Genomic DNA, 26764 nt, shown 5'->3' with positions numbered 1-26764 from the left:
TTCCTCTGAGCACTGTGAGCTGAGTCCGAGATCAATTTAGGAATTGGCTTCAAATAGCTCCATAGCTCCATATAAAAAGTCCAACTTACCAGGGGTTGTTTAAAACGTATAGAGTATTCATATTTTGGGGTTAGCTCTTTATAGATATAGATTAACAGGTGAATATTGTGAAACGAAATAAAAAGTGTATTGAGGGATAGCCAGAAAACGTTAGCAAACACGTTTTTTTAACGATCACAAAATTTAAATTCTTTGTGTTAAACCTTTAAAAAATCATGTATTTATATAATGTAACTATCTAAAAAAAGAATTTATCAAGCAGAATTAAAATCAGGAAAGGAAATGAGGGAAAATATTATCAAAATCGTCACGATAACAAACTTTTCGTGCATAACTTCGTCCACAAACTTTGAATACTTTTTTTTGCCAAGCGGAGCAAGAGTAGGTAACTATTTGAAAAATAATTGTTTTTAATAATTCTGTGTAAGAACATAAGTCCATACATAAACGTAAACCTCATAAAAAGTGGTCCATTTTGACATGAAAATCACAACGTGTAGAGGTCATAATCTATCAATGTTGTTTTTTTATCAGACTTAAATACATATACTAAATTAATATATATTTTTTTTTAAATATACAGACATGAGACAAGATTCTAAAAAAGGCTATATTATCATCATCAGAAGCATTGTATTTATGATCCATGTATTTTATGCATCTGAATTTTGAAAATTATGGAAGAATATGTAAATCAATGCCAGCAAAATCAAGAAAATATCATAGCCTTCAATTTTGTCAGTCAGTGGTTATAAATTTAACTTTTTAATATATAAAAAAGATATTGATAAACTTTTTTTTGTAGAAATAAAACTAATACTAATACGGATGGTATGTATTATAAATATTTTTTTATATAGGAGAATTCCTACTAAAACAAAGAAAAATCGTATCGAAGTTTGTTTCATCTAAAATGTTCTTTTTATTTTAAGTTTTTACCCTTGTACAGTAGCTTGCCTAAGAAGTTTTCACACGAGTTCAAGGATGGTTGGGAAACTTCTAACACGAGAAAGATATTAAACTTGACATCCGTTTAAAAGAAAAAATAATCAGACAATATGGACCATGTTCCAAACTGCTACATAAGAAAAAAAAAACAAAGATTCTTGGGGTGTGGTTTTTTGGTCTCATTCTTACACCATAGCGATAAACTTGTTTTCCTGCCTTTGTGAAAAAAATAATTTTTCTAGCAAGTCCTTTCAAAGAGTTCCTTCCTTGAAGATTGTAAATGGATGATTTTATTTGAAGCGTCATTTTCTTTCCGTTTCCGATACTTATTCAGTATTTGACCGAGTTCATTGGTCTCCACGAGATTGATGAATAACTTGAAATAATCAAGATGATTTAATTTTTGCCGGTTCGTGTGATTCAACATAGATGTTAGAAGACTAAAAGAAATAAAAGCGAAAACCCATAGAAATTTACATTCTTGGTGACCTTCAGCAAAATTTAGTGATGAAATCCGTTTTAGACATTTAACCTTTTCACTTTCATGAGAACAGAGAAGCGGCAGAAACTGTAAAGCTTATGGCCAGAAATAAAGCCAACGATGTCATTAGCGATGCAATCAACTACAAAAAGTTTTATAAATGTTTTATTAGATTTCTTTAGGAGGATGTGCTCGAATATAATCGAGACTTCGCTGAATGTATTCAGGAATTTCTGGTACATGTGATCCTTTAACACGATATCCATCCTTGTCGGCTGTAAACTCATAAAAGACATGCGTTCCATCATCAGCAACCCACTGCCCATTGCCAGCTGCAAACTTCCCACCTTCACCTATTTCCTGGCCAGCAATTCCATTGTCAGTCTCGTAGGCATACTTGTATTGGCCCTGGTTCATCTCCTGGCTCTGTTTAAGAATTGGGACTTGATGGCCAGCCAGGGTTAATCCCAAAAGTGCCAGGAATACAAGTAATAAATGCTAGAATTAAAATAATTTTCTTATTTATTGAATTTATTTCTGCATGATAAATGAAAAAGCATTTTTTGTTTTGAGAAATTTCAGAAGATTCGCTTCATGATTGTAATTCTCAAAATATCATCTTCATTCAGTCATATTTATTTATTGCTGTTAAAATAGTTTTGCTCAATAAGGCCAAAAAGAAAACAAGTTTTTTGCATCAATAGATAGATGGTATGCCAGAATATACCACAAAAATTTAGAAGACTATTTTAAGTATTTTGAAGGATACAGAGACGAAAACAAAGAATCGCTGAATATGTTTCCGAGCTAAAAATAAGAATGGAAGCAATTATTTTTTAAAATTATCTAACTAAAATAAATTTATTTTTTACTGAAAGATATGTCGTTCTACTTTGTGTATTTTATTTTAAAAAAATGAAAAAAGTTAAAATGTGAATTTTAGATGCAAAAAGTTTCACAAAATGTTTGTATTTTGTCACCTATCGCCTAAACTAAATGAGATAATGATGAATGGATGTTTTTTCGACTTTATTGGATCTTGATTATCCTAGAAATCATTTTTTTACAACTTTTTTTTCGTAAATTAAAAAAAGGGACAGATAATCCTAACCGGCTTATGTAGGTGAGATTCTTAATGTGAGCTAACTCGGAATGCATGCAAATTCGATTTAGAGCTGAAATTGGGGGACGTCATTCAGTTATCTTGAATCACATTCGTGAAATTATACAAATTTTGTATTTAAACCAAAATATTAAAGATTTGGATGGAGTGACAGAAAAGTGATATATGGGTGAAATGTAGATCAGAATGTTCTCTATAATTTTGCCGTAGAACTTGATCTCATCGATTACTCAGAAGCCGAGATAATCGATGTTGTTTGCTTCTGAACTCGTTTTTTCGACCAGAGCGCCCCAAGTGTTCATTTGATGAACTTCAACTATATCAAAGAATTGTTGTATTTTGTGAGACTTTCCATTTAAAACCCGATTTTAAGTGTCTTGGTCGAGTAGAAGCAGTCAAATTGGCATCTGAGTGGTTTCAAAGCGTTATTATGAGAAAAGTAAATTTTTTCACACTTTTGCCGGTTAAGTGTGACAGACAGCGTAGTCTGAGCGGCAAATGATGTATGGACGAAATGTAGACACAAATGTCCTCTAAATTATGTCGCACCAATCATCAAAATCGGTTAAGCACGTGTCGAGATAATTGAGGTTATGTGATATTGAAATTCGTTTTTTGACTGTGGCGCCCCTGGTGTTGGTCCCACGAAGTTCAAATGTTTTAGAGAGTTGTAGCATTTTGTGAGATCTTTCGTTTGAGCCTTCACGTCAAAATCGGTCAAATAGATCCGGAGATATGATTTTTTGAATTTCGTGAACTTTGACCCCTCATATTTCCGGTTTTATTATAGCCACAGCGCACTTATGCCACTTTTTGGAAACGTCATAGACTAGACTAAAACACTCTAAAATTTGATTAACTTGCACAATACAGTTTTTGAGAAAAATGAGTTTGAATTTTGATGAATTTTGACGCTGTGGTGACTTTCTGAACTTCCATTTGAAAGTGCTCATCGAGACGAAACCAAAAACCCAAAATTTAGCTCAAAATGTTAATTAGAACCGGAGATAGAAGCCGGTCAATTTTCGAAATTTGACCCCTTATACCTCGGGTCAGATCAGAGTTTATCGTTCGACTTAAGTATTTTTTTGTTTGATAGGTATAATCTGTGGCAACAACATACTAAAATTTCAGCCCGATGCACAAAGGAATTTTTGAGTTATTTAACTTAGAACATTGAAAAATTTTCCCAAATTTGAGAGAGTCTACTGTACTTACTTTTAATTCGGACGATAGTTAAATTTCATAAAAGTTTGTTGATATTTTTTCAAGTTTGATTGTGGTTATTTAATGAAGCAGTACGCTATTATTTGCTATGGTCCCTCTTAGTTTTATTGTTATTATTTATATCGTTAAGAATTTTTACTGCTCGAACTCCACGGAGAAAGCAGTATATAATAATCCCTTGATTTTTTTACAACCCCTCCTCCAAATTTTCGCCTTCCACCCTACGGAGACCACTTTTTTCAACAAATCTTCACATTTCAGACGATTTCTGACTGAGAAATGTCGTCACGCTGTTTGTCCGTCTGTCCGTTCGACTGTCGCCAGCTCTAGAGGCCAAACGGTAAGAGATAGCGACTTGGGACCTAAGGAGGACGCCCCCATAAGTCGACCCTAGGATCGTTAAAATGCCCCCCCCATTTTCCCCCACATCTCCCCTCCAAAACCATGTTTTTTTGGGATTGCTCGAAAACGCGTCGTGCGATTTTTTTCGTCTATATACGACAATACCGTTGAATCATTCCTACTAATGGTTTTTCAAGGTCAAAAGTTAAAAAGGCACTAGAGAGCGCATTTATGAAGCAAATGGGGTCATGTTTGAGCTCGTTGGAAAGGTCTTGGAACTTCCTATAAAACTGAACCGGTTCCAATCGGTTCTGATTCGGTAATGAATCGTTTCATAGCCGATAACTAATTTTTATCAGAAAATCAATTCTATTTACTTTTAAAACAATTTTGGTGGATCTTTTGAATGATTTATGAATCACATCAAATCGGTTGAAAACCCATGGGGGTGACATTGGCTCTCAAAAATGCGACCAGTTTTAGTGTAATTTTTTTCCTGTTTTCGTACATATCTTACAGGATATCTTCAAAACTACGTAGGTTGCCAATTTCTGGTTTTCGGTTGCCGATTCTAAATTAAATTGGCTTTTATTTTGCATTTGTATTTCTTGGTAATTCATTCCACAATGGCAGAAAACATCGAATAATATGGGAAACATAGGAAATGTCATGCCCCAGTGAAAACCGGTGAATGATAAATGATACGAAAGTAATTTTGAGGTAGGGTAAAGTGATATAAGTTGGACATAGTGTTACAAGTTGGACAATTCGCCGGTACAAGTTGGACATGGCTTTTTTCTTGATAAATACAGTACAAAATTTGTTTTTAAGCACAAGGAAACAAATTATAAAACTAAAGCATTAAAAATATACAAATAAAAATGAAGTACTAAATTTATCAAGAAAAAAAGCCCTGTCCAACTTGTACCACTTTACCCTATAGCATCTAAGTTACGAGTTCGAGCATTTCGCAAAGCCTGGGACGCTTTGCCACCCCTTTTTTTGTAAAACTTATAAAAACTTTGTAAACTTAATATGAAGATAAACAAGAAATCGTCAGATTTCTTCAAACATTGTTATGCCCAACGCACAATAACTTCTGTTTTGTAAATATGTTTTTGAAACTGTCTATGAGAGTGAACGAGATGACTAGATCTAGATCTCACTCCCTCTCACAGGAAGCTTCGAAAACATGTTTACAAAACAAAAGTTATTGTGCGTTGAGCATTATGCTCGATTTTTAGTATCCGATTGTAAGTCGGATGATATTTCGGTTCCAAATGCTCGAATTTGAGGTCTTCGGTATTTCTTAGGTCAACGTGCGATTTATGAACAGTGTCGAGTCTTATTGGAACGTCCACTCCTCATCGAATTGTTTTCACTGAATAAAATATTAAGTTTAATGTCAAAAAAATTTCTAATGATATAAAAGGAATCCGAACTAGAAGCACTTGCATCATGGAGCGCGTACTCTTGCCACATTCACTATATTTTTATTTTTTTTTCACAAATATTTTTTACGATCTATTTAAGAAATTGTAATCTCGTTTGAAAATCTATTAGACACAGGGGCTTCACGATATGATGACCACTTTGTTAGTATAAGTTCTTCTGAAACGAAAAAAAACTGATCACTACCTTAACAGTTCCGAAAATCTCGGGCTATTTTTGACGTGCCTTATCTGAATTTCATGCATAAAATTTTCTCAATGACGAAGTATGAGCTCATTCCAAATTAGCACAATAAAAAATTCATTTGTAATTTTTCAGTATTTAAAATTATCTCATTTTATTCATTTAGATTCCTTCTTCCACTGGTTAATACTAAAAAAAATTGTTCACACAAAAATCTAGAATATTTATTACAATTTTTTGTATGCAAAAATTATTACCATTTTATTTATTTAAATCAAAACTAACACACTAATCTCTTGGATGAAGACTGAGAGAAATCCACGCTGCGATGGTACTTTTTATACAGAAAATATTATCTAATGCAACTTCAGCGCCACATAATTATGCTAATTTACATCTTTTTTTATTGGTGAAGAAGGTGCGTCTCTTTCGTGTGGAACCTTGTCCATCTTAATAGTGATTGAATAAAGAAGAAAAAAAAAGAAGCAACTCCTTCACTTACATTGAGAAAGAGCATTTCAGTTGAATGCTGTGCTAGTATAGAGACAACTATTTAATATCTACATAATGTAATCTGCAAATGGTCATCTCTGTGGGTATAAAGGCAAAAGAGATGCATTCAAAGTGTCTATGTCTTCTTTTATTAGATATATTTATACCAACTACATAATATTCTTGTATTGAGGTGAGCATGGATGATTGCATTATTACAAAAAAAAAACTTCAAATATTTTATTAGTCACTTTGGCAGCCCAGAATAAACTTATTAATTGACGGTGTTGTTTAATCCAGGCGCAAGCATTGCTTCCAATTGATCAGAGAGTTTTTTCTGCTCCTCTGTCAAACGGAAAATATCATCACGCTCCTGCTTGGTGAGTTCTCTGCGTTTTTGCTTGGCAGCAACAACTTTTTTGTACGTTTCAATTATCTGCAAAAAAATGGGCCGAAAAAAATATACCAAATAACGCGGAAAATTTTTCATTTTTTTTCTTCAAAAATTACCTCTTGATCAACTGAATCCAATTTTCTCTTCAATTCCAACCGTCTCATTTCATCCTTGGCCAACGTATACAACTTCTTCAGCTCATTGCTATTATACTCAGCTATGGCAGACAATTCAGTTCTGACTCTCTTGATTTCCGACAGGATTTCATCATCCCGCGGAAAATCATCCGGATCGAGTATTCCCTGATCAATCAATTCCTTCCGAACACGTCTCTCAATGCAAATGCCATTTTTCAGTGGCGGCAAAGAACTGCGATTGCTTGCAAAGTCTGATGATGTATTGTCCGAACCACTATTGCTATTCTCTGCACTCGTTGTCACATTGTCCGGTATGAGATTCTCCTCCATCAGCGCAGAGACAAGTCTCTGAGTCAATGGACCTGTTACATTGTCCCCCCTAAATCAAGATGGTTGTTACAGAAAAATCACTTCAACCTCTTTTTCAATTTGTAATGAAGAAAAACATAAATCATTTATTCTAATGGCGCTGGCACACCTTTCCAATTGAGTGAAATTCAATCGATTGAAATTTTATCTCTTACTCTTTTAAACTAAAATCATATACAGCTGTCTCTTTCTTTCAAATGAAATTTTGAATTGAAATTGAAATTGAAATTTCAATTTTTATTTGACAGAAAGAGACAAACATATCTTATTTCAATTTGAAAGAGTAAGAGGTAAAATTTCAATCGATTGAATTTCACTCAATTCAAAAGGTGTGCCAGCGCCATTAAAATTGAAATTGAAAATGAAATTAAAATTTTAATTTCCATTTGATAGAAAGAGACAGCTATATCTAATTTCAATTTGAAAGAGTAAGAGAGGTAAAATTTCAATCGATTGAATTTCACTGAATTGAAAAGGTGTGCCAGCACCATAATATTCAACGGCAAAAAACAAATGGTCAGTAAAAAGTCAAAAGTGGTCAGCAGAAAATCAAATTTGATCAGCAAATAATTCGAAATAATCAGCAAAAATTTTCAATTTTGTCAGTAAAAAGTGAAATTTTGTCTGTAAAAAGTTAAATTTGGTCAGTAAAAACTTCGAGTTGATCAGTAGATATATTCGAGTTGGTCAGTAAAAAATTAAAAATTAATTAGCAAAAAATTAAAAATGATCAGTAGAAAGAAAATATGGTCAGTAAAAAATTAAAAATAAGCAGTAAAAATATTCGAGTTGATCAGCAAAAAATTAAAAATTAGCAGCAATAAAAAATTTAAAAGAAACAGTAAAAAATTAAAAATGAGCAGTAAAAAAAGTGGTCAGCAAAAAATTAAAAATGATCAGTAGAAATATTCGTATTGATCAGTGAAATATTAAAAAGTGGTCAGTAAAAAATTAAAAATGAGCAGTAAAAAATAAAAATTGATCAGCAAAAAATTAAGAGGTTAGTAAAAAATAAAATTCGGGTCAGTAAAAAATTAAGTGGTCAGTAAAAAATAAAAATCGGTCAGTAAAAAATTAAAAGTAGTCAATAAAAAATAAAAATTGGTCAGCAAAAAATTAAAAGAGGTCAGTAAAAAATTAAAAGTGAACAGTAAAAAATTAAATGTGGTCAGTAAAAAATTAAAAGTGGTCTGTAAAAAAATACAAATTAATCAGTAAAAAATTAAAAACGAGCAGTAGAAAATAAAAATTGGTCAGTAAAAAATAAAATTTGATCAGTAGAAAATCAAAAGTGGTCAGCAAAAAATAAAAAGTGGTCAGTAAAAAAATAAAAAGTGATTAGCAAAAAATTAAAAGTGATCAGTGAAATATAAAATATGGTCAGTAAAAAATAAAATTTGACGAGTAGAAAATCAAAAATGGTAAGTAGAAAATAAAAATTGGTCAGTAAAAAATTAAAAGTAAACAATAAAAAATTAAATAAGGCCAGTAAAAAATTAAAAGTGATCAGTAAAATATGAAATGTGGTCAGCAAAAAATTAAAAAAGGTCAGTAAAAAATTAAGAGTGGTCAGTAAAAAATTAAAATTGGTCAGTAAAAAATTAAAATTGGTCAGTAAAAAATATAAATTGGTTAGCGAAGAATTAAGCCAGTGATAATCCTAATCCAGCTTATAGAAGTGCATTTCCTTCGGGATCGGGAATCTTCGTTTTTTCCATTTTGTTTTTTACACTTTTGTTTTTCCCAGTGTTTTCTTTGGAATCTTTGTCTTTGGTAACTTTTGTTTTTAAAAAACTTTGTCTTTGGAAATCTTGTCTTTCATACATTTTTCACAATTTTCATAAATTTTGTCTGTAATACATTTTGCACGAGTATATTTTATAACTTTCCAAAAATTTCCTTTTTCTCACAAAATTTCCATTTTCCCCGAAGGACGAAACTAAAAACTTCTCAAACCATAGAGAATTTCCCTTTGTCCAAAGTACGAAACTGGAGGTTCTTAGTTTTAGTTTTTAGGTTTATTTCCTTTTGCCCCGACAAACGATACTGATAACTTCCCTAAACACAGAAAATTTCCCTTTGTCCCAAAGGACGAAACTAAAAATTGCCCAAAGCGTAGTAAATTTTTCGTTGCCCCAAAGTACGAAACTAAAAATCTCCAAAAAACATAAATTTCCTTTTGCCCCGACAAACGATATTGATAACTTTCCAAAACACAGAAAATTTTCCTTTGCCCCAAAAGACGACACTAAAAATTTCGCAAAACAGAACATTTCCCTTTGCCCTCAAGGACGAAACTAAAAACCTCCCAAAAACAGAAAATTTCCTTTCGTCCTGACAAGCGATACTGTTAACTTCCCAAAACACCCTTGTCCCAAAGGACGAGACTAAAAATTTCCCAAAATACAGAAAATTTCTCTTTGCCCTAAATGACAAAAACTAAAAATTTCCCAAAACAGAAAATTTCCCTTTGCCCCAAAGGACGACACTAAAAATGTCTCAAAATACAGAAAATTTTCCTTTGCCCAAAGGACGACACTAAAAATTTCCCAAAACACAGAAAATTTCCCTTTGGCCTGACGGACGAAACTAAAAACCTCTCAAAAGCAGAAAATTTCCCTTTATCCCGACAGGCGATACTGTTAACTTCCTAAAACACCTTTGTCCCAAAGGATGAAACTAAAAATTTCCCAAAAAACAGAAAATTTCCCTTTGCCCTAAATAATGAAACTAAAAATTTCCCGAAATAGAAAATTTCCCTTTGCCCCGACAGATGATACTGGTAAGTTCCCAAAAAACAGAAAATTTCCCTTTTCTCTAAATAACGAAACTAAAAATTTGCCAAAACAAAATTTCCCTTTGCCCCGACAGACGATACTGATAACTTTCCAAAACACAGAAAATTTCCCTTTGCCCCAAAAAACGAAACTAAAAATTTCCCAAAACACAGAAAATTTCCTTTTGCCCTGAAGGACGAAACCTTTATTTTTTGTTTCCAAAAAACAAAGGTTACCGAAGACTAAGATTCCAAAGACAAATTGGAAAAAAACAAAATGGAAAAAAACAAAGATTCCGCAAACCCTTGGAAACTATGAGAGAGAGAGGCCTCATACTTTACACCTTATTAAAGTCTCCTTTAGGCTCAAGATGTGCGAAATTTCACTTGAAAATGAAGAAAATTACTGCTCATTTTTAATTTTTTCCTGACCACTTTTTATTTTTTATTGTCTATTTTTTATCTTTTCTGGCCACATTTTATTTTTTACTGCACATTTTCAATTTTTGCTGACCAATTTTTTACTGAATTAAATATTAGGTGAGATTCTTAACAATCTCACCTACTATAATCCTAACAAAATTTCATGTCGTCCGATCGACCTCAAATTTGGCCAAAATGTGTTTCGCCACTTCCTGATTCCGAATATATATGTGGCTAAGTTACGTTCCCGGCCGGCCGGCCGGCCGGCCGCTCTTTGGAGCTTAATAGCTCCTAAACTAAAAAAGATATCGACTTGCGGTTTTCGGCAAAGGTTATATATCGGGTGAAAATTGCAACTTGGTGCATTGACCCCTACCCCCCACCCCTCCTTCCGCCATTTTGAAGACCCCCCGTTTTTTGTTTTCTCAATAGCTCCGCCCCTATGGCATTCAGCGGACTCAAATTTTAGTATGTTATAGCTGGGCCTTAGAGCTTTCCATCAATACCAAACGTAAGGTCCCCCAACCCCCCTAACCCGAGCTATAAGGGTCCAAAAAAAATTTCTTAAAATGGCCATAACTCCGGTTCTAATTGTCAGAATTTAAAAAGTGAGGGCTTTTTGGAAAGATCTCGTGAAATGCCACTTCCCCTTCTAACATCGCAAGTTCATAAAACCACCGCTAGGGGCGCTTTTTTTAAAAAGAAAATTTTTAAATCTTAAAAGTTAAATAACTCAAAAATTTTATTGTGCATCGGGCTGAAAATTTAGTATGTTGTAGCCGTTGATTATACCTATCAAACAAAAAAAACCTTAAGTCGATCTAAAACCCCTGACCCGAGCTATAAGGGGTCAAAGTTCGAACATTGACCGGCCTCTATCTCCGGTTCTAATTAACATAGCGGCCTAAATTTTACCTTTTTGGTTTCGTCTCGATGAGCACTTTCAGATGGAAGTTCAAAAAGTCACCACAGGTGGCGCTGTGATAGCGTCAAAATTCATCGAAATTCAAAGTCACTTTTCTCAAAAACGGCATTGTGCAAGTTAATGAAATTTTAGTATGTTGTAGTCCAGTCTAGGACGTTTCCAAAATGGTGCGTATGTGCGCTGTGGTTTCAATAGAACCGGAGATATGACGGGTCAAAGTTCACGAAATTCAAAAAATCATATCTCCGGTTCTATGTGACCGATTTTGATGAATGAGGGCTTAAACGAAAGATCTCACCAAATGCTACAACTTTCTAGAATATTTGAACTTCGTGGGACCAACACCAGGGGCGCCACAGTCGAAAAACCAATTTCAATATCACATAACCTCAATTATCTCGACTGTCGCTGAACCGATTTTAATGATTACTTCAACATAATTGTAGAGCACATTTGTCTCTACATTTCGTCCATACATCATTTTCCGCTCAGACTACGCTATCACTCCGATTTTTCCGTTTAAGTGTGAAAAAATTGATTTTTCCAATAATAACGCTTTGAAATCACTCAGATGCCAATTTGACTGCCTCTACTCCACCGAGACACTTAAAATAGGGGTTTAAATGGAAAGTCCCGCAAAATACAACAATTCTTTGATATAGTTGAAGTTCAACAAATGACTACTTGGGGCACTCTGGATGAAAAAAACGAGTTAAGAAACAAAAAACCTCGCTTATCTTGGCTTCTGAGTAGTCGATGAGTTCAAGTTCTACGGCAAAATTATAGAGAACATTCTGGTCTACATTTCACCCATATAACACTTTTCTGTCAGTTCATCCAAATCCTTTATATTTTGGTTTTAATACAAAACTTGTATAATTTCACGAATTTGATTCAAGATAACTGAATGGCGTCTCCCTACTTCAGCATCAAATCGAATTTGCATGCACTCCGAGTTAGCTCACGTTAAGAATCTCACCTACATAAGCCGATTAGGATTATCTGTCCCTTTTCAATTTCTTGTTGACCACTTCTTGTTTTTTATTGAACTTTTTGCTGACCACTTTATTTTCTACTAATCAAATTTTATTTTCTACTGCTCATTTTAAATTTTTAACTGACCACTTTTTATTTTCTATTGATAACATTTTATTTTCTACTGATCAAATTTTATTTTTTACTGCTCATTTTTAATCTTTTTACTGACCATTTTTAATTTTTTACTGTCCACTTTTTATTTTCTACTGACCACTTTTGATTTTCCACTGATCAAATTTTATTTTTTACTGCTCATTTTTAATTTTTTAATGACCATATTTTATTTTTCACGGATCACTTTTTAATTTTTTGCTGACCAATTTTTGTTTTTTATTTACCATTTTTTACTTTTTACTGCTCATTTTTAATTCTTTGCTGATCACTTTTTAACTTTTTACTGATCATCTCCAATATTTCTACTGCTCGTTTTAAATTTTTTGCTGACCAATTTTTATTTTTTACTGCTCATTTTTTATTTTTTGCTGACCAAATTCAATATTTTTACTGCTCATTTTAAATTTTTTACTGACCACTTTTTGTTTTTTACTGACCACTTTTTGTTTTTTATTGATCATCTTTTACTTTTTACTGATCATATTTTATTTTTCACTGATCACTTTTTACTTTTTACTGATCATGTTGAATTTTTTGCTTACCACTTTTCATTTTTTACTGACCGCTTTTAATAAAGTACTGCTCTTTTTTAATTTTTTACTGATATTTTAAAACTATTTGCTGCCTTTTTAATTTTTTACTGACCATTTTTTTTTATTTTTTACTGATCATTTCGAATTTTTTGCTGACCAAATTTGACTTTTTACTGCTCGTTTATTCAATGCCATATTCAACTTCTGAAATTTCTAAATTCTAAAGAGCAAATCAAGTTGAACACTACTGATAAGCCTATAAAATGTTGAATTGCATTTGACTTCTACATTGAGAGTACGTACGTCCATTTCGTACATATGCGGTAGAGAAGGATGGTAAGTGCACTGTTTTTGGCGCGTCATTTTTTCGTACGGAAAAGGACCGTCCCTTGGAGTCGTTTTTATTACTTCATATTAGAGTAAATTTTAAACCTATAAAATAACTAATGTATTCCTAACTAAATTTTGAGTATAATGCTCTGACTAATATTCGACGCGAATGCGACTAATTTTTAAGATTCCAAACAGGAGTAATTTTTTGACCATTAGGAGAGGATATTTTACGGTCCAAAAAGAATTGATGCGAAACCAATTTTTAGACATTATTTTTGTCATTACTTACGAAGTTGAGTTCCTCGCAAAGCGGTAACCCTTTGCTTATTTTTTCAAGATAGAGGGCTTTATTGTTCTTATTTTTTTTTTTAATAATTTGGTCTGGGATGTTAAAAAAACATAATAAAAAGTATAATTGCTTTTTTTAAAGCGCCCATCTGGAAGATAATTGTTCCGCATTGCTTTTTATTTCTAATAAATCTTAGAAATCCTTAAGTTTTGTTTGATGTCGGAATTGTTTATTCTTAGTTCTGCGATGTTGCCATAAAACGGATAATTTCTCAAAATTCTGAAGGAAATAATGTGAGTAAAAAACCGAAGGGGCATTTTTAACTCTTTCGTCTCTTTTGGGACTCTGAGTACCCAAAGCAGCATATGAATATTCAGTGAAAAACAATGTTTTTTAATTATTCAGGACTGATAAAATTCCGATTCTTGTGGATGATTACTAACTATAAGGATGTCCAAATATAAGATATGTTTTGTAGGACCTCAATTAATCCTGAGCTTAGATATTTTTGATTCGTCTCTTTTGGGACTCTGAGTACCCAAAGCAGCATATGAATATTCAGTGAAAAACAGTGTTTTTCAATTATTCAGAACTGATAAAAACCCGATTCTTGTGGATGATTACAAAGTATAAGGATGTCCAAATATAAGATATGTTTTGTAGGACCTCAATTAATTCCTGAGCTTAGATATTTTTGATTAAAAAATGGCGCATTTGTCTTGCAGCATATGCTGCGGTCCGGAAAGAGTTAAAAAATGGCGCATTTGTCTTGCAGCATATGCTGCGGTCCGGAAAGAGTTAATAAGATTCTACAATATCTAAAATTCCTCAATAAGTTTTTGTTTCTTCATTTTTTCTTAAATAAATGTGAAGATATAATTTTCTATTTTTTTTTAAATGATTGCTCTTTAGTGATTTTTTATTTCAATTTTCTTGCAATATTGCATGTTTCAACAAAGTTTCTAATTCTTGAAGTTACCAAAACATGTTTCACGCAACTTAAAATGTTTCAAGATGAAGATGTACTTACATTGGCCTTTCGCTTTTCTTCACAAGTCCTGCTGATCCCATTCTCGATTTTCCCTTGTTGAAATGTTCATCCTTTATGTCATCAATGGACCACTGTTCGGTGAAATGTGGCCCAAGTTCTGGAATTGGGGGAATCAAATTGTCCGAATATTCCTCAATGAGATTGTCCAGTAAGCGAATATCTTCGTGCGTGAGGGGCATACAGTAGGGTTCCACTGAGAGCCAAAATTTATTTGGCGTGTCATTGCGTGGCAATGATAATTTGGGATTATCCTTGAGGTTTCCATGGAACTGCAATACAGCATCCATGCTGTCGTCCGTGTGCTGGGATGGAGCAGGTGAATTCACCTGATGTGGCTTCAATTTGGATATCTTCGATTGACCGCCAAACATCTTGCTGGGACCATCACGTTTGTTCTTTTCCTCTAACTTCTTGCGCTTCCCCGGTGATGCCGGAGCCTTCTCCATGAACTTCCCCTTCTTCTCTCGACGATCTTCCACTTTGTCCAGTGTCTCGTACTCGGCTTTGAGGTATCGGAACCTCAGGGCTACGGTTGACAGCAGATTCTCCAATTCCAACTGAATACTGTCCAAATCCTCGGTCGGAAGGTAGGAATCTTGGGGTCTTCCAAGGGCAGCGTGTAATTTTAGAAGATCTTGGGTCTTAATATGAGGCAGTGAAGTGCATCCGGTAGAATCAGGCGATGGTATTGAAATTGACTTTCCACATAGAGTACGCCCCTTTGATGTAGATGCACCGTTTTTGCCTAGCATGACTTCTCCCACAGGGACTATAATGTTCAAATAATGCAGATAAACACGTATTTATGGGGGAAAAATTGCAGATTTTTACATAAAAACACAAAAATTTCCACTTCACAGCTGTCAAATCCCATAAATCCACCTAAAAAGTGGGGTTATGTTTTTGTATAGAAAAGTTTAGAAAAACGAGAAAAAACGGTATTAATTTCAAATTATACGACGTTTTTAGACCAGAATTTCAATAAATCTACCAGACGGTAGATGGCTCTCACCAATTATTGCCCCTATAACTAAATATACTGCGAATATCCCTTACTTTGTCCTAGGACTCGACAAACATGTCCTGGGACATTCCCAACTGAATTTAATAATTCTAGCGATTCACGCGAAGTTCGCGGACAAATTCTTCTTGTCTTTTCAGACATTTCCTCTGCTGGGCAAGTGTCAAAGAAGTCCTCTTGAGAATTTTTTGCCATAGAACTTTATCCCATTCATTATATTCGGATATTTCCGCCTAATTTGTGCATTTTCCTACATCATCATTACAATCCTATTCTACATGAAGGATCATCTTGCAGAAATTTAGGGTGAGTAGAAGAAATTCTTAGGGAAATGTCGGAAAAATTGAATATGAAAGAGGAAAATTTTTCCACGGATATCGATTTTTATTATTGCCTCGTCTGTTTCTCCAAGTAAAGAAAATTTTATACATTTCACTGTGCGCAATTGAAGTGAAAATTCACAGGAATTTTTTTCCCAAATAAAGCTCTCTCCTACGGTTTGCTAATAATTGAGAAATAAAATGAATCCAAAGAAGTAGCAAAAATTACTTGGAATTTTCCTCACGTCCACGGGAAGGAAAAGAAGGATGTCCAGTAATTACTTTCATCGATTGCCAAATATGTATGTAATTAACGGAATCACTAGCAATGCTGATGCATAGTTTATTGGTCTGTTTTTTTTTCTGCAAGAGATCCAAAAGGAAATTTATTACTTGTTTACTTCTAGAAAAAAAAAGTCTGGTAAATAAATGAGAGGCAGATTCCATTCGTGATATGCTCTTAGATAAAAGGGTTTTATTGCTTTATTGCTTGAATTAAGAAGAAACTGATGAGAAAGTAATACAGGAATGTGGGGCAAAATGTAACAAGCCAAAAGTTTGAAAAATTTAGATTTCATAATACAGCTCAAAGCAAAGGATAATGATAATGGCACTATTCCAATAAAAAAAAAATAAAAAGGTGAAATCTTTCTCTTGAAAATTGTTTTTGTACACGACTGACTGTGCATGATTGATTTTTCTCTGTGTTGGTTTTTGTCACGACTATTTAGTGGTTTTAGAACACAACGAGAAAACAGTCATGACAAGAACTAATACACAGAAAAGTCGATAACACAGAAGCACATGAGAGCAGTTTTGTACCAAAAAATGTTCGCGAAAGAGATTTCCTCTTGTCAATTTTCACTGAAATTGTTAAGAATGTCACCTGACCTTGCCTTATACACAGACCACTCCGATATTCCAGTGACAGCATTGAAACACACGCGGGAGCGGGAGAGATCAAAAGTGCTCCAGGAGAAGGAATCCCCATTATTCATTTTTTATTGGAATATCACCATATTGGTGCTATTCCAACACTAAACATTTTTTTTAGAACTCAAGTGCTACTCGTAATCGACTCTTTTCTGTTGGTTCTTGCCACGACTGTTGGGAGTTTTAGAACTTGTCGAGACTGGAGAAAACAGTCAAGCAGGAACCAACACAAAGAAAAGTCGATAACACAGAAGCACTTAAGAACAGTCATGTGCTAAAAAAATATTCGGGAGAGATTTCCTCTTCTCATTTTTCACTGAAATACATAGACTTTTCCGATATTCGGGTAACAGTAGTGAAACACGAAAATATAAAAAAAAAATTCTCATTTTTTCATGGTTTTTATCTGTCATTTTCAGTCCCAATACCCCAATACCGAATATTCTCAAGTGTTTCTGCATTATTGACTTGCCTTTGTATTGGTCCTTGTCTCGACTGTTTTTTTCAATCCTACGTCGTGTTTCAAAAAAAAAAAAAAATCAAACAGTCGTGACAGGAACCATTACAAAGAGTAATCAATTATGTATAAGCAGGGGAGACTGGCCCAAAATTTCTCAAAACGAAAATTTCAATATTCACTATTTTCTAAAATAAAATAACCTTTATAATAAATAACCTTTATGAATCTTCTTAAACCTACAAAGTTTCAAGGGATTCGAGGAAGGATTATGTAAAATAAAAAATAATGAAATTTTGAGCCCTATTTTTGGAATATTTGGCTTACAGAAAATATCAATACTGATTAGCTCAATTTAAGTACATTTCTCGTTAAGATAGAGAAAAATTATCTTCGACAAAGTTGTAGAGGAATAAATTTCCTATAAAAATATGTCTATTTGATATTTTTAACGTTTGCGAGAGTAAAACGTCACAAATTATCCCAAGACTGACAATTTGCCCCAGCAATTTTGAGAATCTCCACAAAATCGACTTTTAGAAAATGATTCGAAAATCACATTTCTTTCGAGATAGAGGAAAATTGTCTTCTGCAATCTTGTAGAGCAGTAAATTTCCTATAAGAATATGCTCATTATAAAACGTTGAAGTTTTCTCAGAGCTCGTGAAAGAATTAAATATGCGTTTTGACAAGTATTGCCCCAGTCTCCTCTACTTGAGAACATAGCACTTTACTATTTTGAAGTACTTTATTCCCGATTTTACTGGCTTGGTTTCTATTACTGCTGATTGATGGTTTTAGATCACGGGGAGAATGGGGAAAACAGTCGAAACGCAGGAACAGAAAGAAAGAAAAGTCGATAATGCAGAAGCGCTTGAGAACAGTGAAGAGCTAAAAAAAAACATTTTCATTTCTCATTGAAATAGCATGATTACTCATTTCGAAAACACGCATTATTCAAGAAACCAGAAGAACCTATTATATTTCAGGGAACACGGAAAACTCATGCAATTCTTCTGGGAATTCGTAGGATCCACACATTTTTTCAGGGGCCTATCGACATTCATTTTTCCATACGGTTTTGCATAGAAACACTGAAGACTATTGGCAAGTTTTTTCCTAAAGAGAATTGGCTAATCCGTCTAATATATTTCGAAATCGTGAATTAAAAGATATCTTAAAATACATATTTCATAATGTTCGCCGAAATAATACAAGAACTACGAGCAAATTTGTTTAAGTCGCGGTGCAATATCTGCAAAATTTTTACAAGAAAAAGTGAAAAATAGCTTCACTTTTTTTTAGGCTTGATGGGCCCCTGCATTTTTTAGACAATCCGGAGCACCCATACATTTTTTATGTGTGATTCTTTCATAATCACACCCATTGTAGTTTTTATTTCACGGAACCAGGGGAACCTTTACATTTTTTCAGGGGAATCCATGTCTTTGTTTTAAGGAACCCGGGGAACCTATCTAATTTTTCAAGGCAATCGGAACCCATAGATTTCTTTCAGGGTACCTGGGGGACCCGTATATTTTACAGGTGTCTCTATACACCGTTACAAGCTTTCAGGAAACCAGGGGAGCCCATTCATTTTTACAAGAAACCAAGGGAATCTATACAATTTTTATAGAAATCAGGGATACTCATTCATTTTTAAAAGGAACCTGGGCAACTGATACAAATTTTCAGAGAACTCGTGCAATCCATACATTTTTTGAGGAACAGGAATTCGAGTTTACTTATGGATTACCAATTAGACTAAAGCTTAAAAATTTTGTTATGAAAAACTAAAAAGGGGAAATTTTTCTCCTGAGCATTTATATTTTTAGAACATGACTGCTCTTATGTGCTTTTGCATTATCGACTTTTCTCTGTGTTGGTTTTTGTCATGGCTGTTTTCCTTAGTTCCAAACCTTTTGGTGGTTCTGGTTCAAGAGAAGAACTGTTTAACTCATCAAAACCTCAATCTTCGTTCCGATTTTTTCTTATTCTTTTCTAACAGTGATGGTAACCACTCGGTGATCGCAACGGTATTTGGAAAACTTAAAAAATGCAGTATTACATTTAAAAGCCGTTTTCCATTAAGAAATTAAATTTGTGTCCGGTAAAGTTGTTGAAAAATAAATTTTCTTCAAAAAAATTATAAAAATAAATATTTCCTTCAGTAAACGAGAATCCCGTGAATCAGTAACAAAGCATAACAAAATATTACATACCTGTAATTATTTACCAAAGCTTTTCCGAGAACATCCACAAAATTAGCTTTTGGGAAGAAGCTCGAAAGTATATTTCCCTTCAAGGTAGAAGAAAATGGACTTCAGTCAAGTCGTATTAGTGGAAAATTTCCTTTAATGGTTTGCTAATTAGAAATTCCTCAGGTATTTTAAGAAATTGAAATTAAAAGCGGTTTGCAAAATTAAAACTCCGAAAATAATTAGTCCTGCCTATAGGACGTACTTTTTAAAAAATACTATTAAACTTGTCCCATGAGATTCAGCGTCAGTTATTGTTTTATAGAGTTTTTTTTGCTCTTTTTTTGAGACAGGGGGAGCAATAAGAAAATGTTTTTTTTTCATATTACTGATCTTCCAATAAGATTAATAAGAATTTTTTTTTCTTTTAAAATTTAAATGGAGAATGTAATGTTAAAATATATTTCAAATTTGAAAAAAAAAAACAAATTTGTTAAAAGGGAATAATCTTTTATTTTACATTTAATTTAATTTAATTTATTGGCTTATTAGTCATCCGTCATCACTCTTATATCATCAATATTTATTCATAAACGAAAATTGGCAAATTTTGTTCTGATGCAGTCGAAAGAAGAAGATGCAAAAATTGATTTTGGTATACACCCGAACAGACACATATCACGTACAAGCGAATTTTCTTACCTAATTCTAAACCTGATGAAATGATTGGTCATGCATAAACTTTATTATCCTCGTAAAGTATTAAACTAATAAAAATTGAAGAAAATTCGGTTTATTTTACTTACAATTTAATTTAAGCACTTCTAATTTCACTTTTAATTTTAGATGTTTTAGGGTCAATAAAAATAAAGTTATTAAAAAAATGATTGAATTACGAAATATGACCGAAAGCTCCTGACGAAAAATCATGAAAGTCAGTAGGGGGAGGCTTTGAACTTTCGCACACAAAAATGATGTTCAAGTTCAGTGATTTTTTCTGACTACCATGCAAACCGTATGGATTCTCCAACTATGCCAAAAAAATGTCTTACTTATAAGGTTCATAATTCCACCAAACAAAATCCCAGGAAATCCTTAGATTTTCCTCCAGAGGAAAATGAAAATTTAATGGCGATTTGTCCGATAGATGAATCAAGTTTCTATTATCGCACACGATTCACGCCATCATTGAACACCCCATTTTCACCGTAAATTTTGCACCGGACACTAAAAGTTGCACATCATTGTTTAAAGGGAACTCTAATCTACTTGATTAAACCATTTTTATAAGGAATAAAACATTTTAATATCACTTTTTTGGAACTTTTCTGAGAGATGTTTTATTGACATTAAAAACCATTTTTTTGCTTGATTCTACGAGAATTTCACTCCGGAAACGGTTAAATCTGATGAATACTTTCTTGAAAAGTCCAAATATCACCAAATTTACACGAATCAATAAGTTTTTAAAGCTAAAAATTGACTAAAACTCTGCAAGCGAGAAGACCACACAAGATTCCACCATTCCTCCACGGAGCCGGATATGCACAAAAACGTTTGAATGCGCATCATTGAAGATTTCTCTGTTCCTGCAGCTGCAGGAATCGGGATTTAGCACAGATATTGAGCTTCAGCAGGTGAACAAGCTAAAATTTTCACAAAACATCTTCTTACGGACAATTTCTTTTCTTTGTCATGCAAAACAACACAATAGTGAGGTTATGTCAAAGATTGTCAAAAACCAGTTGTAAACTGTATGAGCTTATTGCAGATGTGATTCTTTCATTGCACATTCAGTTTGTGCAAGCTTGAAAAATATTTTTATATCAAAGAAATGCAAAATTGCTTAATAATTACTCAACTGCAACCTATTTGAGTCAAATTACTTCTTGTTTATCAACTTTAATTTTTGTAAGTTTTATTTTTTAGTGGTAGATTAAATCGGTAGATTACAATAGATGTGAATATGAGGGATCGTATCTAAAATGAAGTTTCCTGGAAAATGTCTGAAAGAAGCAGTCTTCTATGTGCGATCGATGAATCTGAGTCAAATTTGTGAATTTTGTTCCACCCACAAAAAGTGCCTGTTCAGCCTAAAAGATTTTTACTTAAATCTGATTCCTAATAACCCTTCTACCCTCTGTGATAGTAGTTTTTCAGAAAAGTGATATTAATTCTGCACAATCGTATGAAATATTGCACAGCAAAATTACAGTTTTGGACCTGTTTTTAATTTTTGTTTCCTAAAACTAGGGGAAAAGGATTAGACTCCCAATTTTTTCAGGAAAGGTGTGATTTAAGACTAGCTACTAAAATATATAGCCATCAGTGAAAGTTATAAAGTAATACCGGAGAAATTCGAAGTGTCCGATGGTAGCGTATGTGCGAAACATCAAAGCCTCCCCCTACAAGAATCCTGACACAATTGACAATATTAACAATTAAATTTTCCAAAATTTTCTAAATATATTTTATTATTAATACATGGTATAAAATTTACTGTAGATTAGATTAGATCTAGTCTACTGTAAGCATATAGAAAATTTATACTTCGAAAAAAAGAGAAAACAATGAATATATGTATCTCTCAAGGAGCATGAGTGTGATATTTTAATATGGAAAAATGTTGATTTTTCTCTGAGCGTCTCATTTTAAGTTTGATTAAAAAATTCGAGTTTTATATACTTTTTACGTGCTACATATTTTCCAAAATCAATAGCACAATAGTAGCAATGTCTAATTAAATATAACTTTTTGATGATAGAAAACATAGGGAAAATGAGAAAAATATTAGCTTTTCCATGAAAACTGTTCATATGAAGCCCATTAATTGTAATTGACCATAACTTTAATGTTTATTGCTCTATTTATTTTGAATTTGAACCCTTCAACATATTAGTCATTACTAAAAAAAATAATTAATTTGCCGCAAAAGCAGATTTTGTTTATCCAGAAGCGAATTAGGATTTTAGACTTCTGTACGGGATCATTTTAAAAATTATTCTATGCCTATACTTTTTTTTTAAATTTCAAATTATATGCCGCTGGCACACCTTTTCAATTGAGTGAAATTCAATAAATTGAAATTTTACCTCTTTCTCTTTCAAATTAAAATCAGATGTAGCTGTCCCTTTCTGTCAAATGAAAGTTGAAATTGAAATTCCAATTTTCATTTGACAGAACGAGACAAATATATCTTATTTTAGTTTGAAAGAGTAAGAAGTAAAATTTCAATCGATTGAATTTCACTCAATTGAAAAGGTGCGCCAGCGCCAATAGGAATTCAATCTAAATTCGTGAAATTCGTTTTACGCTTGATATTCCTAATTTCAAATTTTATGGCGCTACCACACACTTTTCAATTCAGTGAAATTCAATCGATTCAAATTTTAACTCTTACTCTTTCAAACTGAAATTAGATATAGCTGACTCTTTCTGTCAAACGAAAATTGAAATTGAAAATTCAATTTTCATTTGAGAGAAAGAGATGAACATATATTAAGATTAACCATTAAGATTATCCAGCTAACCTCAAGGCTGAAAAACAGGCATTTTAGCTTATTTTTGTTAAGTGTTTAGAAGTTCTTGTAAAAAATGCTAATAAATTGTATGAAAATTGGAATGATCATATCAGCGTTTGAGGCTGATGATAGAGAAAATAAATCTCCCTGCGGACACTAAGCAAATTAATGCGGAATACAGTGCCGGCTCTCTAATCCAGATCGGCGTAATCCGGACGAGTTCTCGACGATTACATTTAAAATAATTTTGAGGTTATGTATGCATATCTGTTCAGTAATGAAAATGAATTATCCTGGGATGTTTTTGTTTAATAAATTAAGTATAATAATAGCATAGAATTCTCTAATTATGTCTTTTTAATCGTCATTAAAACTTTCATTTTAATTCTACAAAAAAAATCAAAAGAAAATCTTGTATTATATGTTCGAGATGTTGAACATATCTAAAAAATCCATCTGGATAACGAAGCGGACATCTGTCATTTTGTTTCCCAATCATCCGAATAACAAAACGGGCACTGCATTTAGCTATTTTTTAACCTATTTTTAGCTACATTAAATTTCTTTTCAAAAATCTTGTCACAGACAAAATTATCAATAAAAATTGAGCAATTGTGTAATTTGGTCACATGTATAATATCGTATAGTAGGGGTAAAATTATTGAGGATCATGCAGAAAAATATAAAATCAGAATTTATATTACAAACGTTAAGATTTTGTATCCAGAACATGGCTTGACCTGTCACTTTGCTCAAGACACTAATTCTTTCACTCAACGAGATAGACATTCTTCCAGGATATGTTTTATTGTTTGAGTGGGATTTCCGCAATAGGATTCTTCACTGGATGCCATATCCAATTTGTGAACAGTTCGTGTAAAATGTCTACACTCTTAGAAAAAATTAGTTCGTACAAGCTCATATGCAGTTATTAGAACTATAAAATATAGTAAATATAGACCCAACTATATATTTAGTTTGGGTAACTAAATGAAATAGTTGACCACAGTTAGTTAAAGTATCCTTTTCATTTAGTTATCACAACTAAATCAAAATAGTAATGGGTACTATAACATATTAGTTCCAATTACTAAATAAATGGGGTTGATACCCATCTTATTGGCTGTAATAACTATATCATATTAGTTGTGGTTACTATATAGCATTCATTGTGATGCATATTTCTTATTAGTTGCTTAAAATTCGAAAGAGCTTCAACGCATTACTAAAATTAGGATTATAGTAGGTGAGATTGTTAAGAATCTCACCTAATAAAAACCACTCTTTACTATTGGAAAAGTAGTCATAACTTTATGAAAATATAGGCCCATCTATTTACATTGGTTGTGAGAACTAAAAGGAATTAGTGACCAATATTAGTTGGGATAATGATTTCATTTAATTAACACAAACAAATATAATTGTATGAAAGCATTATGAAATAATTGCCGCAACTTATCCACGTAAATATTGTCTTATATTCTTAATATAAGAACTATTTTAAATAGATTTGATAATAATCGCCCGAACAACTAATTTTCATTAGTAATCACGTCTAAACTTTTCTGAGAGTGTATTTTTGAGATATTTCAGTCCGTCCTTTCCATCTGTCCGATGAGATAATAAGAGGTCAAACGGCTACAGATAATGAATTAGGGTCTTAAAGGAAACCTTTCACCAGTTGGCCCTGGGGAATTTTCACTTAATTATTATCGGAATTGTATAAATGAGCAGTAACAAAAAAATTTGAAATAGAAAATAGAGGGCAGTAAATAAAATAGAACATAGATTAGTACATAAAGGCTTTTCATTCTATCTGCAACAATTTTAAATGTTAAATATATAAATTTGAGCCATTTTTGTAAAGATTTAAGTTTTTTACTGACCATAATTAAATATTATACTGCTCATTTTTAATTTTTTACTGCTCGTTTTTCTTTTTTCCATTATTATCTACCTCCCCCTTTTTATACACATTTTTATTTTTATAATCTTTTCTCTCCTAACAATTTTTCAAAAACAAAATTTGAACAGCTCATAGAGAGCGCTTTTCTCAACCGATTAGGGACATTTAGGACTCTTTGGAAAGGTCTTTGAGTTCGGACAAGTTCGAATATTGCGCAAAGCTTAAAAACTTTGCCTTCTCGGCAATCTCTATTGCTAGGCATTTAAACGTATTTTCCAACTACTTTATGCAGCTTTAGAGATGATTCATAAACCAACTTCAATCGATAGTTAACTTGTATATAGGCTCAAATAAATATGGTTAAGTCAGTTTACGTGGAAAATTTTTCTTTGCTATACTTTATTTTTAATGTATAAGTTCAAACATTTAGGTATATTTCTTTCTACCAAATTATTCTGTATCCATAAACATGAGCAAAGCTAAAAGTCCAAATAAATTCCAATAGTAAAGCTCTAGCAGGATTTTTTAAAAGGCACTAATCCACTATTAAAGACAAGTTTGAATAAACAATTTATAATCTGTTTCCCTTATAAATAGCAACGAATGTGGATTAGGCCAGGATTTACCTTTATTTCATAACATTTTGCTATTGTAAATGCATGATGAGTTGTGTGAAGAAGACAATGTTGCACTCCTGATAGAAAGGATGCAATGGATGCAACTTCAACAAAAAAAAATTGATCCTTTCATACGTAACTGAAATAGCTAATGAAACAAGCAGTTTGTCTGATGCACAACTTTGGTACATAGCCATTTATTTAAAACTCAACACGTTCTCAGAATTTCTCACTGCGCCAACGCTGTAATCCTTTCGATACACTGTTAAAAGCAAAACTTTTGAAAGGTCAGAAAGAGACGAACAAGAGAGACTACATTGGGAAAAAAGGATAGTTCAAAGGACACACTTGTTCTGATGTTCTAAGGTTGTTGAGAGAGAGACATATTGTTTGATATTCGTTTTCGTTGCTTTCTCTTTCGGTTAATATTTTCCTATGTACAGAGATGAATAAGTGAGCGAGAGGGTTTGCAAATCAATAAATTGACGCCGCCTTTTAGTCCAACAGAACCGTATTTAGAGGACCTAATTAAGTATTTGTTATATCAAGTAGAAGTGTTGAATAATGCATGATCTATATAAAAGTAATCAATCAATTGATATTATATATGACGTTGAAATATGGATTATTTCATATTAAGTCCAAGAATAATTATTATTCTCGGACTCTAAGTTTCTGAATATTATTTTATTATTAAATCGAAACTGTGTATTTTGAATTAAAAAAATAAATAAAATAAAAATAAATAAAATCACACAGTATGGAAAAGTCGGTAATTACACAAAGTTTTCACAAAATCATTCCTGCAATGTTACACAAACGTGTAATTTTTGTGTAACTTTTGTGTATTTTTCCTCAATCATCTAATATGTGAAATGGGTGTAGTCAAATTGTGTAATGTATGAAATACGTACAATCGTATGAATTCGTGCATAGTTTTACACAAAAAGAGCTTTTTTGTGTACAACTTTTTCATTGGCTAGATTTTTTACACAAAAGTGTACTTTACATAAAAATTTGTTGAATTTGAATCAATACTCATTTTTATGATTTTTCATATTTTTTCTAGTATTTTTTTTAATATGTTTTTTATAAAAACCT

The 26764-nt window shown here is 32.6% G+C and overlaps 3 protein-coding genes across 5 annotated transcripts in view; 1 reads left to right on the top strand and 2 right to left on the bottom strand.

Moving 5' to 3' along the window:
* Positions 1–1530: 1530 nt before the first annotated feature.
* Positions 1531–6333, bottom strand: LOC129800935 (pupal cuticle protein-like). Its single transcript, XM_055845679.1, has 2 exons — positions 6319–6333; positions 1531–1987 (listed from the first exon to the last, which is right to left on the bottom strand). Exons 1-2 carry the CDS (start codon positions 6331–6333, stop codon positions 1658–1660), a joined length of 345 nt encoding a protein of 114 aa, XP_055701654.1. The 3' UTR covers positions 1531–1657.
* On the bottom strand, positions 5944–15590 carry LOC129804057 (transcriptional adapter 3-B). The gene is made up of 3 exons (XM_055851076.1): positions 14670–15590; positions 6819–7218; positions 5944–6744 (listed from the first exon to the last, which is right to left on the bottom strand). Exons 1-3 carry the CDS (start codon positions 15440–15442, stop codon positions 6583–6585), a joined length of 1335 nt encoding a protein of 444 aa, XP_055707051.1. The 5' UTR covers positions 15443–15590; the 3' UTR covers positions 5944–6582.
* A 244-nt stretch (positions 15591–15834) lies between these two features.
* LOC129804051 (protein Fe65 homolog) overlaps positions 15835–26764 on the top strand; it is a 42012-nt gene continuing 31082 nt past the window's right edge. For all 3 annotated transcript variants that reach the window (XM_055851068.1, XM_055851067.1, XM_055851064.1), the window contains exon 1: positions 15835–16017. The gene's annotated coding sequence lies outside the window, so the exon portion shown is untranslated. The remainder of the gene's footprint in view (positions 16018–26764) is intronic.

This window comes from Phlebotomus papatasi, chromosome 2 (genome assembly GCF_024763615.1).
Source record: "Phlebotomus papatasi isolate M1 chromosome 2, Ppap_2.1, whole genome shotgun sequence".
NCBI lineage: Eukaryota > Metazoa > Arthropoda > Insecta > Diptera > Psychodidae > Phlebotomus > Phlebotomus papatasi.
This window is presented reverse-complemented; position numbering and strand designations above follow the sequence as displayed.